Source organism: Cimex lectularius, unplaced genomic scaffold (genome assembly GCF_000648675.2).
Source record: "Cimex lectularius strain Harlan isolate CLEC.00 unplaced genomic scaffold, Clec_2.1 scaffold43, whole genome shotgun sequence".
Lineage (NCBI taxonomy): Eukaryota > Metazoa > Arthropoda > Insecta > Hemiptera > Cimicidae > Cimex > Cimex lectularius.
Window position 1 is genome coordinate 240,517 of NW_019392661.1, and position 13,831 is coordinate 254,347.

At 31.2% G+C, this 13,831-nt stretch overlaps 1 protein-coding gene across 1 annotated transcript in view; it reads left to right on the forward strand.

Annotated features, from left to right (window-relative positions):
- Nucleotides 1–886: 886 nt before the first annotated feature.
- Nucleotides 887–13,831, forward strand: part of LOC106662564 (myosin-IA) — a 41,962-nt gene continuing 29,017 nt past the window's right edge. The window contains exon 1 of the mRNA XM_014386750.2: nt 887–1,357. Within this exon, the coding sequence (XP_014242236.1) occupies nt 1,269–1,357 (89 nt within the window). The 5' untranslated portion in view covers nt 887–1,268. The remainder of the gene's footprint in view (nt 1,358–13,831) is intronic.

The following is a 13,831-nucleotide window of genomic DNA, read 5'->3' on the forward strand; positions in this document are numbered from 1 at the left end:
ACAAGTTGGAACGTTGTTGCTTATTAAAAGCCTATTACGAATTGACTGATGTGACTTTTATTTTTTATTAATTATTATAACTGTTACTATTGTCAAAACAATTTGATCCTTTAAAAAAATAATAGTTCCTACTCACAGTAAGTTGTTTTCCAACCTGTCGAGAGAGGTGGTTGTAGAAATCCTTCAACCTGATGATGAGCTAAGGGCTCGAAATCCGGACGTTGAAAAACAAAAAAAGAAAAAAAAGTTGGAAAACAACTTACTGTGAATAGGAACTATCTTTTTTTAAAAAGGATTGAACACCGCACTCACTCCATCATTCATCATTTCTAAATAATTTGATTGTTAATTTCATATATTATTAACAATTTATTTAATAATTAAATAATAATCATTTATTATTTATTTATACATTACATACATATACATATACACTTATTTATATATTACATACATATATTACATTTTATTTTGTATTATTATGTTATTAGTTCAATAATTATTTCTTATAAGTTTTATAAATTTACTTTTCTATTCGTTGTATATTTTCTATTATATTATTTCATTGTAAATTTTAATTTTCTTTGTAAACTGTTACTTTCCTGTATTTTGTACATATAAAAAAAAGGATGTGGCTGTGTTAATCTATTAATCTATACATATATCTGAACTATGTATGATCTGTTTATTCTAATGAATAAATACTCACATATAGTTTTTATTTATATAAAAAGTAAGAAGTTATAGTTAGTTATTGGTTCACAGTGAACCTTGGTCTAGGAGTGTATTAAATATTTGAAAATTTCTTTAGAGGGGAAAAAAGGGAAAATTTTGTGTAAAACGTGGGAAAGTATTAGAGAGGAGCTCACAACCCGTGGGATAACAGACGGTTTAAATCCGGCCAAAATTTACCCACTCGGGGTGTGCAAAATTCACGTTCAAATTTTCGTTTCAACCGGTCAAAGGCTCTAGAAAAAATTCGGATATCAATTTAATTTGTTGCGTTAGAGAGGAGAACCTGCGGTCAGCCTGGAGAATAGCACTTCGCGCGGGCCCGTTGGATGCCGACGAGTTGCAGGGCGCGCTCTCGGCGAGCGAACCCCGGCGGGGAGCCGACTCACGTTCTGGTGAGACGGCCGAGGCCGACCTGTTCACCTCTCAGTTGCGCTTCTGGTGTAGGGCTCGACACAGTGACGACCGTCTACTGTCCTTCCTTTCACGGTCTCACATTCTTTAGAACGGATAGTTTTTGGAAGAACGGCTCCTAAATGGCCGGTCAGGAGGAGGTCGGCATCAGGGATTTCGTCCTTCTCGACGAAATAACCATGCCCAGGTTTATGGACAACCTGAAGAAGAGGTATGTCAGTTTCTTTACTTTTTCTTTTCTTTTTAACAAAGCCGTTAAGCTTTGTGGGCGTGCCTTTTTTTCTCTTGCTTTTTCAATTTCTTAATACAACAAAATCCCGAATAATTTATTTGTTCAAATAAAATTTTGTTCATTCTTGTACCCGATGGCTGAAGCAACAAGTGCTCTCAAAAGTCCGAAGTCTTATAATACCACAAAAACTTAACATCCTAACTTAAAATTTCACAAAACATCCAACTTTTTGCTATTTTAAACTTTTGCACCATAAAAAAGAAAAAACACCGATTTCTGTATTCAAATGAATAATAAAAATTTACAAAAATCGGTATTTGTTTAAAATCCGTATTTCTATATCAGAATTGAACTTAATACCACACATAAAACAAAAAAAAACCGTAGAGCTTTCGTTCACACAAAGCATTAAAATCTCGAAGTTTGTGAAAGAGATGCGTCCAAACAAATGCAAAAAAATAATGCATTCCTCCTAAAAAACAACATAAAACTATAAAATAAAAGGACAAACCCATATGTGGAATTTGTCTTAAAACAACCTATTTTTTTAGTGATTAGCATATCAGTTCGAAGTTGTAAAATTTCAGCCTTTTAACGTTTTATTTTACGTGGATCATAAACTTTCCAAAATGGGGTTTTGAATTTTTTCTACATCGAAATCGAGATATTATTTATAAATATATATTTAAAAAAAATTAATGATGTTATGTACTGTTAAATGTCAAGCACTACGTAAAAACCAAAAAATAACAATACATTTAATAAGAACTTCACTGTTTAGTATAGTTATTTTTCAAAAATACTTAGGTCTGTACTTTATTTTAACCTGTTCACAACAGTCTACATACCACATTTCCTAACTTATAAATAATAATCATAAAAAATGTGTACTATAGCAGTTGTGAACTTAATACCACATTAAAAAAAAAAAAAAAGTTCACACAAAGCATTAAAATCTCGAAGTTTGTGAAAGAGGCGTCCAAACAAATGCAAAAAAAAAATGCATTCTGCCTAAAAAATAACAAAAATGTAAAATTAAAGCACAAACCCACATGTGGAATTTGTCTTAAAACAACCTTTTTTTAGTGATTTGCATATATTTCGAAGTTTTAAAAATTTCAGCCTTTTAACGTTTTATTTTACGTGGATCATAAACTTTCCAAAGTGGGTTTTTTTTTTTTCTACATTGAAATAGGCATCTAGATATTATTTGTAAATATATACTTAAAAATAATAATGGTGTTTAAACCTAACACCTACTGACAAATAATGTACGTAAAAACCAAAAAATAATCAATACATTTAATAAGCACATTATTGTTAATATAATTTTTTATCAATTGGAAGTTGTCAAATTTCAAAAATGAGGTTTTGAAAACTCCGGAAATTTACATATTATTTGTATTTTATGGTATTTAANTTATTATTGTATTATATATTTAAAAAACAAAAAAATGGTGTTATGTATCTGACACCTATTGTCAAATAATGTCAAGCACTTCCTAAAAAACAAAAAATAAGTAGCAATAAATTTAATAAGCATTTTGTTTAATTTTTTTTCAAAAATACTTATTTTTGTATCTTATTTTAATCTGTTCACAACAGTCTTCTTAAATTCACTAATTTCATGGTCCGCTTGACCAATAATATATTACAATTATTTATTTAATTTTATTTAATTATTTATCTCAATTAAAAACCGTAATTAATTGTAAGTCTTCATAAACATTTCTTAACTTATAAATAATAATCATAAAAATGTATACTACAGCAGTACTTAATTTGATGCCGCTCATAAAAAGCTAAAAGAGAAAATTGTAATTGTTCATAGGAAGTCTTAAAATCTCGAAGTTAGTTAAAGGGATGGCCCATTCAAGTATAATCTTAAAAGAAAAAAAAAAGATTTAAAAACAGCATAAAAGTGTAAAATAAAAACAAACCTACATGTGGTATATGTCGTATAACAACTTTTTTTCCAATTTGCATTTCAACTGGAAGTTGTAAAATTTCAGTCTTTCAAGTTTTATTTTACGCGGGTCATAAATTTTCCAAAATGAGGGTTTTGAAAGTTTTCTTATTCCTGAAATTGACCTGTTGTATTTTATGGTTTTTATGTAATATATTTAAAAAACAAAAGTAGTGTTAAGTACCTAACACCTACTGTCAACCATTATGTAAAAGCCGAAAAAGAAGAAGTATATTTAATGAGCATTTTATTGTTTTTATTTTTTTCAAAAATGTCCAAGTTTGTACTTTATTTTAAACTGATCACCACTTTCGGCTCAATCATCTTGGAGAATTTTCGGTTAAGTTTGGAAGTGTTAACTGGTTCTAATCACAAATTTGTTTTGTACATACATCCTTTTGGTATCTTTGGTTGAGCCTCAAACTTCACAACCGTACGCCCAGAGAGGTCTTATCATCGGGTCTTGTAAATTAAAAGTTGTCTTTCAATGTCTAATTTTGATCGTGAGTCAAGCAGTCTTTTTAATAATTTATAACGTCGGCTTGATTCATGTCTTTTCCGTCTTGCGTATGTCGATTCAAAGTCAGTCGTTTATCCATGAAAATTCCAAGATAACACACATAAAAAAATAAAACAATAAACCCACATGAAGAATTTATCTTAAAACAACTTTTTTTTAATGGATTCGCATATAAATTCTAAGCTGTAAAATTTCCGGTTTTCATGTTTTATTTAAGTCGCTCATAAACTTTAAAATAGGAGTTTTGAATTTCTCGAAATGTTTCATTATGCTAAAAACTCTTTTCTTTTTTTTCTTTTTTAAATAAGATTTTATTAGTAAATACTTTTTTAAATAATCATTTATGTATCAAATACCTACGGTCAAACAATGTCAATCATTACGTAAAGGCCAAAAAATTAAGTAAAATACTTAATAATCATTTTATGACTTACTATCAAGATTCAAGAATGGATACAAACATCACCTTCGTAAATTAATTAAAACTGGAGCTATAAAATAAAACTTATGAGGTGTTTTTGTTAATTTCAGTGTTCAATAAATCTTTAATTTAGTTAATAGCACTATCCTTTTATTTATATTGTTTTTTTTTTCCCAAAAATTATGGAGTTACTATGCGTTCCGTTATTTTAGACTGATCGCAACAGTCTACACGCTTTGAAATGTTTCATAGTGCTAAAATTTCGGCACTTCTTTTTATTCGGATTATAATTTCATATAGCATTTTCGTTAAATAAGATTTTATTTGTAAATATATATTTTTTGAAAAATAAATAATGGAGTTAAGTACCAAACACCTACTGTCAAGTGTACGAATATTGCGTAAAAGCTTAAACATAAAGAAAAATAATTAATAAGCACTTAAAGATTTTTACGTCTTTAACTTTCCTAATAATATTATCATTTTTGTTGATATTATATTTTTCAATTGAAATAACAAAATTTTAAAGTTAACTAAGTTTATACTTTATTTTAGACTGATCACAACAATATACTGTTTCGGCGTGTTTCATAATGCTAAGTATTCGGCACTTCTTGTCATTAGGATCTTAAATTTTAAATAGGTTTTTCATTAAGTAAACATAAATAAAGTTTGACAGCAGCATTGCTGCATAAAATAAATAATAAGTTAAATTGATTAGGAGTTTACAAGCACCACGCAGAACAATTAGATAAAATCTCTAGAACAGTAAAATCAATTAAAATTGGATTTATTATGAAAATTTCTTTTAAGAAGTTAAAGTTAAACTGTTTAACAGGAAACAGAAGACGGGTGTTCGTCGATCGCACCTGTTGCTCGGGGTGGTTTTGTACGTGAGCACGTCCGCACATGTGCTTTCTTTTCGGTATTGTTAAACTTACGGAAGTTCATGATGGCACACGACCATCTGCGATGATTTGAAAAGTCTGGATACCCGACTCTCACCAAATTCCGACAGCGATTGCACAAATCAGAAAAGTTAGATACGATTGTTTTTTTTGTTCTAATCTTCAAAGAAAATTTGCACTGGTTGCAATGAACGTGGACAATCTTTGTTTCGGCTCAATGGCCGAGGCAACGAGTGGGCTGGATAAACAAATAAATTAAAATAGTCGAATTCAATAATCAAAACTCTAAAAAAGTAAGTAAAGTGCTCTGCAGAAATTTTCGCAATGAGACCATGAATAAGGTCGTTAACATGACTAATGACACGCTCAGTTTTTTCTTTAATTTATTGCAAACTTGTGTAATTTTTTTTCCTTCATACATATTCAAATTTTCTGTATTCCTTCTTTTCATTTTAATTGCATAATTGCTCATTAAAGTTATTTCCATCCAGTCATATCGTCCCTGATTCTTTCTTCTTCAGTTTTCGTCTATCTCACATGTTGAGACAATTATTGATTTTGTTGATGCCTGCATGTTTCTCTCTCCCTAGTACATTTGAAGAATATGGCTGTAACAAACGTCCCAAATAATGCAATAGTGGCATTTTTTGGGGTGCTTTGCCAGATTGAAGATAAGTATTTTATTTTAACAAATTAATGAGAGAGAGAGAGAGAGAGAGAGAGAGAGAGAGAGAGAGAGACAGACAGACAGGTAAGATTCTTCAAGTTAGTGTATTGTGTTTATCGAATTTAATTACTTACCAAAACAATGTTTTAGATAGTACAATGGTAAAACAGATCTCGATAGTCTTAGCATTCCTGTAAAGTTGATGGTGGATGCTGATTTGAGAGTCGGTGAACCTCTGCAATGTCCTTTCATTGATAGTTTTCATCAATAGATATTTTTACTATAAGTTTCTGTAAGGTCTTCTACGTAGAGTTGCAATAGAAAAGATATAGTTTTGATGATTGTATAACTAACCTTTACCAGTAAACATGGACGTGGATTAAGCCCAACTTTTGGCTCTAAGTTTCTAAGTAGCCATGGCAATTTTGGTCATACTTGCACAATTTTCGCCAGACAACCTTGCAGCATGCAGAAAATTAAAACCACAGAGCTGCTAAAGCAAATCTTCCCAAGTGGGCCACCAGAAAATAAACACTATTATTGGACAATGAAATATATGACACATTCGTGAATGACATTGGAGAAAATCAGAAGCACAACTAAGATAGAGCGAGGTACTTGAAAAAGTGTGATAGTGCACTTTTAAGGGAGAAAACAGCAATTAGTCTTTCGTTGAAAATCTTTCTTTTAATAATTCCCTTCAACCTCCTAATTTCTCATCAATCAGCTAGGAAATAGTAGGGAAGTTTAGTGATTAACCAGAAATTGACCAATAAACCCCTTGAAACAAGTTTAGAGTATGGCGGGTTCACTGGTATAGAATCTCCCTCACGAACGTCGGTAAGGATCAGGCTTTAAAAAAATTTAGCGAAAACATTTCATTATTTATGTTCAAATGGTAACAGTTTCGTTGTATGGCACTGCTATCATTTATAATTTACCTATAGCGTGGGATTTATTTAAGTAAAAATCTTGCTATGATCTAAAGCATCCTGCTTAGAACAAATAGAAACAGGATTATATTCACTTATTGTTCTCGATCGCTAATAGTATCAACGAAATTAGATCACATTTTAGTTCCTGGTAGCGAGAAGTTTATGTAGTTTGTATTTTGTCTGCCCATTTTTTTTCTTTCCATTCAAATTTCGATCTCATAGAAGTTCATGGATCAAGGTGCATAACTTTTATAAATGTTTTAATGTAATAGTACACATTTCATTTCCTATGAATATGTAATTAGCTGAATTAGATGAAATTGCTCGTCTTCTCAAAAATCTACGGTTAATTTCAACAGAATCGTACTCGTGATTTTTCGATCTTCATTTAGTAACTCGTTTTAAAGTTGTACTCGTATGACGTCAAATACTTTCATACTCAATATAAACAGTCAATATAAACAGAAGGCAAAAGGTAAACAATGTAATTATAAAGCTCAGCAGTACATGCTTCTTATGCTATTTGCCAATCTCTCTCAAGTTCAAGATCAGGGCTAGGGTGACACGATCATCGATTTGTATCGTTTGGATTCTGACTGTCACGAACTGCTGACAGGCATATTTGCCAAATAAACTAAGTTTTGTTTGTATTCCATAATACTCTGATAGTAGCTAAATTTTTTAAAATAACTTCTTAACTACTTCTATGTAGGCATCATATGCAAAAGTTGAAGTAGTGTATATTTATTTATTTATTTTTTTAATATGTATAGAATGTCTCTTAAAATTTTATTTTGTTTGAAAATTGTTGGGCATTTCCCTGCAATTTATACATAATTGGTTCGACTCGAGAATAGGCGGACTCGGATGATCATATTGCAGAAATGAATAACATAACACTTTATTACTATTATGTCTAAATTATAACTCTAATTTTTATATTTATATAATTTCTTACATATTTTTAGATAAAAATTCAACAAGTCAAAAAATGATTTATGGCTAGAACTCATGTTTCGATGGTTAAATCGCTCTTGTAAACACGACGGCCAGTTATTGATAATTGGAAAAAATAATTAACGAGTTAGATTAAGAGTAATTAAACGTGTCTTCGTATCAAAAATAAAAATTATTATGAACATATAATATTTTCTTTTCTCATTTTACATGTGTATGACATTTTAACCCTAACATTTTTTTTGAAAAATATCCCGTTGCAAACTTGCAACGCCTGGAAAAATTTGGCAGTAGCTGTTTCAACTATTTTATGAAACGGGAGTTATTGAACAATTAAATATTGAGATTTTTCAGGCTTATTGCAAAAAATTTTTTTTAAAGATATTTATTTTATTTATTGCTATCTGTACATAATATACATTGAGCAAATAGTTATAAACTAATCTGACAGACCTGCAAAATTAAATAAACAAACTTTAAAAAAAATCATATTATGTGAAACTTCTTGCTAAAGGATAGTCATGGTGTCATTACTTTTGTCTTCTTTGGGAGGTAAAAAAGATATATTTTCATCTTCTGATAACAAGTTACATACACATATGTACATGTGCGGTGTAGATTATATGTACATTTTCAATCTTAGTTTTTACGATTTTTTAAAATTTTCCCTCCTAGTGTTTTGCTAAGATTTAATTAAACAGCTAACTTTCTTATGGTCTTCCAAACTTTTCGCAAGAATTAAGCACTTCTTTCCTTTCTGTCAAGTCAACATTGACGGGTCGGTACATTAAAACCATTTAAAAAATTTAACTTGAAAAAATAATCTGTCCTGTCCCTTGCTCATAGGCTCTCCGCACTGTTACAGACTTTTAGTTATTTTATCCGTGAAAATTGATAGGGCATTATTATCCTCGTAACTTTGAGATTTCGTGAGTGTCGTATGTTATTATAACACATGTTCGGTATTTTTGATGTTTGCTTGCAATCATGCTTCCAGTTGGAAAACATTTTGGAGTTTATGAACCAATAAATCGCGCAAAAATTTATTATAACCATCTTTTTAGGCTAAGGTTGAGTTTTCCAAATTTTAAAACAAGTAGTCAGGTAAATTAATTATAGCTAATTTTTCAATATTTTTTATTTTGTTTTTATAAATTGCAGGCATCGATATAAAAGTTCTTTATTTGGTTAATGCAATAAAAGACAATTGCTCTGTATAGTCAAACTTTTTTGGATGTTTTGCTATATGTTTGTACGTCTTTTATCATCCTGGTTCGCCTGTTCTCGTGCGAAAGGAAGTGGAGTAGGCGTATCACGATGATCAGGGATGATTGCCCAGCCGAGAAGGCTTTACACTTAGTTTGTATTTGACGAGAGCCGATTCATAAATGCCCTGGCACACCTCGAGAAATCGGACGGACTCCATACGATGACTAATTCCATCAAACGCGTTTCGTCAGTCCTGTTACATCACTCCAGAAGAATCTCCCCGCTTAAAAATCAAAAACACGATAGTAACAAATTGAATTGAGACAAATCTCGACTGCAAAGTTCATTTCTTATTCAACCGAGGACCTTCTCGTTGTGTCATTCGTGTCAGGGTCCAAAGCCACAATCCTTTGGGGCGGCCACCTGTTATTTGTTGACCCTTATAAACGATCTGACCGACATTTTCCCCTTTTTAAGCCGGACTAATTAGCTTTCCCATTTTGATCTGTTTTATTACTAGGTTCAGTTTAAAGTAGTTGATTCGGGTAAGAAAAAAAATCAAATGGCATGGGGAAACTATTTTCAAAGGCAGTTCTATAAAATTTCCCATTCTGCGGACAAATATGGTTTCTCAATAGACGAACATTAGTCATTAAAGTTTAATAATATGTCATCAGCCTGACCTCAATGTATGAGGACATTCAGGCACATGAGTATGACGACTCTGGCATCAAGAGGAGGTCATATCTGAACATCCCAGATGGTCATCTTGGTCAACATCTTGGTGTTTCTATTCACCCATGTTCGTCCCTTTTTATGAGTTTAAAATTGAAACGTTAAATATATATTTGCATATAGTCCGACGGTTGAATTTCTGCAACTTGTGTAATGTATACTTATTTTAAAAATATTGCTATGGAAAGGGTATAAGGATGAGGCAAGGCGATGGTGAAGGCTGGCAAAACGATGTTGTTCTAATTTTTAGTACTTTTACTTTACTTTACTTCTACCACCCATTTTAATTTAAAGTCCTTATCTAGAGCTACATAAACCTTCACAAAAACATAAAAGGTCTTCTGCGGTCTCGTTTTCTTCCTGGCAGTATCAGCAGTCTTTCGTCTGTCAGTATTCCTATCCGGTGGATGTGCCTTTTTCGGCAGTGCCATGTCAGGAGACCAACCAGAATCCCGGTTTTGTTGCGGTTACCCTTCAGCGTGTCTCATGCCTGCAGATTGTTCCATCAGGTTTTGTTCTCATTAAGGATCCATTTTTGACTATATTCTTTTTTAATGCACTTATACTCTTTATTTTCTTTTAAGGTTTTTTTTTAAGCAAAAGTCGTTTAAGTGAAGTAATTAAGACTTGTGTACAGAAATATAGGTTTATATTAAAAGAAAACTATTCATAAAATTTTCTTACATGGCATTGTGTCATTTAACAAATATTCAATACTAAAAAAATAAATAAATAAAAGATAATGACAAAAATGTGTAGGGTAGGAAGTGGAATAATAAAGTAAAAAATAAAAGGTGCTTTATGATTTACTTTGAAAGAAATAAGACATTTGGTATTCTAAAGAAAAATCACCACAAGATCAGTATTTATTATTTTATTTTATCAACCTTGACGCGAAAAGAAAATTGTGTTGTTAATGATGCTGATGTTTTAGAATAAAATATCACCTCGTAAAAATTTTTTACAAGTACAAATACAAACTCAATATGAATACATCGAAGTTTTATGGTCTTGTTCGATTTAACGAAGGCACCGAGTGGTCCTCGTTCCTCCTGTATCAAAGATAAAATCATGGTGATTTTTCAGCAGATCTTTTTCCCCTTTCTGAGACAAAAAGTGAAATTTCAGTTCGCCAGCTAATTGACCTGTTGCCAGCATTTTGACCCATTTGTGCATAACTAGTGATTATTATTAATGATCATACTGAAGTCGAAAAACTGACTTGTTTGACTAACTAGAATTGCCCAATTCTCTTACTAATTGTACATAATCTATTCTACGATCCATTATCGGTGGTTAATTCGATAAATGGTTGGTAAAAGTTTGATCGAACAGACTTTTTCGTAAGTCCGGTCGCGTTACTGAAAATCCTTGGTAAACGTACACATTTTCTCTTCTTACCTTCCAAACTTACAAAGGCAGATAATTTTTTTAAAATTAATATATTTCAATAAACTATCTACAATCAAAGTAAGTATGACATCACAGTATGTGTGATAAACTGATAACTAACAATTTAGCAGAATAAAACGTTTTCTCTTTTCCAAAAGCTAAGCAGTTAGATAGTGAATCATTTTATTTATTTGTAATTTCTTAGAATGGAAATTGACGTTTAGTATTTTCTATAACGTAGAAAATATATGACATAATCATATATTTGACATCGTGACATATATTTTTAGATTTTCTTTCAAATTGAAAGCTTAACGACATAACATTCCTGGTCAGAGATATTGACTCACTGAATTTCCTTATTTTTCATTGTTCTGAACTAACTGTTTAACATACGCATATTTATACTTAAAATTTAATATCATGCTCTGTTTATGTGCAGGATGAGAAAATAATATCTAAAATAATAATAACAACGATGGCTTATAAAAACCGGCATGTTATCTAAAATGTGTATATGGTTGAACCTGACATATAGAGCATGTAGTGTCATACTTCAATGATAAACTTTTTAATTTTGTAAATTCTACGCGAGTCAGGCAAACACCTGAAATTTTAAGAAACGTAAAGAGGTATAAAAATAATAAAAGCATTGTTTAAATATTGAAGAAATGTTACATTATGGAATAGATGTCAACAGTCCAAATTTTCTCCACAAGCAGATTAAAAAAAACTTTCTGGTAAAATGTGATATATTTTTAGACATTTTGAATAAACTGTGTCAAATTTACTTTTTGTTTTAATTTTGGGAATATTTTGACTGAAATCATTACGAAATAACTAATATTTCATAACTTACAAATCGTTTTGCACTTGAGACAATTTAATTAAGAACTAACAAGGTAAAAAAATATCGATGGAGTTAAAAAATTAACTAATTTACAAAGTACATGTATTTATCTTTAACATTGAAAACTGTGATAAAAGATAACCTCAAGTATTTTTTTAATTTCATCCTCTAGCAAGAACAGTCATACGATAAGGCCCACAGCAAACATCAAAAAATGCTGGATGGCATCATAAATGGAACAGAAAATGGAGGGTTAAGATAAACTCGTTGAAATTGACGTTGGTCGATTTACTCCTTGTAGACAGAGCTACACTAATCACCTCAGCCTTAATCGGTCTTTAATAATAAAACGACAAGCCATTCCATTGGTATCTTTTCCTGCACCTTGATGTGGTGAATACATATTTACACAGATCAAAAGCTATTGTTAGGAAATAAGTCACCCTTGTCTCTTTATACAAAAATATTGATGTACCTTCCGTCATCAGTCTGATATCGCAATATTTTTTGGGGGGAGTTGGGGCTCAGCGGAGAAACATACATTCGGTAAATGACACAGTATAGGGCTTTGGAAATTATTACAGAAGCTGCTAGTTACGCTGGAAACATAACTTTACATATAAGCTTGAATACACATACCTTATGTAGATTTCAATACATATACATATAGAGCAGTACACCTCTTTTTGGGAAACCAAAATACCACCAAAACTTTCTTATTTTTAAAATAATTGCTAATCCACCAGCACGGACTAAAATGAGGCTAAAGCGAAAAAGACCTCAAGATATTGCCTTTAAACGTGAACGAACGGTGGAATCTTGATGTTGTACAGTCACTGGACGTGCCATGTGAAATCGGCTTGGCTACTACAAAACGTATATATTTATCTCACAACTGTATAATCCACTGTACATCGAAAATAAAATTTATTTTAACAAAATCGCTATGGCCTGTGTGTGTTCTTATCGTTTCACCATTTTCGTGGTTGAGTCTGTGAGTTGTATATTTTGTTTGTCCGTTTTGTATGTTGTGAAAGCCGAAGAAGAAGATTGTTTCCGGGGTTTCCTCGTGTTGTCTTTGGCGATTAAATCATTTGTTTTTCTTTCTTCTAGCCACCATTTTGAAGTATTCTTATACTACCATTTTTCATTCATTGCAGGTCTGTGCATTGTCTTTTGGGTTTGTCCTGGGTAGAAAATGAAATAAGAATGTTTAATTATTGTGTTTTCACTCCCGTTTGTTTTATTTTATACGGAAGACGTCTTTTTACGGCCACTGGCTCTTTAATACAAAGTTATATTCTTAATTCTGTTGTTTTAATTATTTCTTGCTTCGTCAATTTTCAAGTTCTCTATCTCTCTTTCTCTTTCTCCTCTGAATTTCTCTCTCTTTGTACTCTGAATTTCTTTTTCTTTCTCCTCTCTTTCTCTCTCTCTCTCTCTCTCTCTCTCTCTCTCTCTCTCTCTCTCTCTCTCTCTCTTTCTCTCCCCCTCCCTCCCGCGCGCGCACAAATTAGATTAAGCTTGAAAATTTTGGTAAAACATTATTATTATTATTATTATTTATTGAAGCAACTTTTTTGAACTAAACTAAATTTCCAAAATCTCAACCTAAATCAACAACCTAAAATTTCTTACCTGTTCTTGATAAATCATGTTTATTCATTTTATTCACCATATTTTCCTCTGGTCCTTTTATTATATTTATGATTAACATAATGACTTATAAAAAATATTTATGTTTGGATTTAAACTATTTTGTATAGTTAAGAAAATTGTTTCGTCGTGTCTTCTTTGGCAATTAGTTTGTTTGCTTCCTGTGGTTTTTTTCTGCATTACTTCTTTCCATTATTTAGATGATTTCTTTTACTATTCTTATATTTATTATCTATA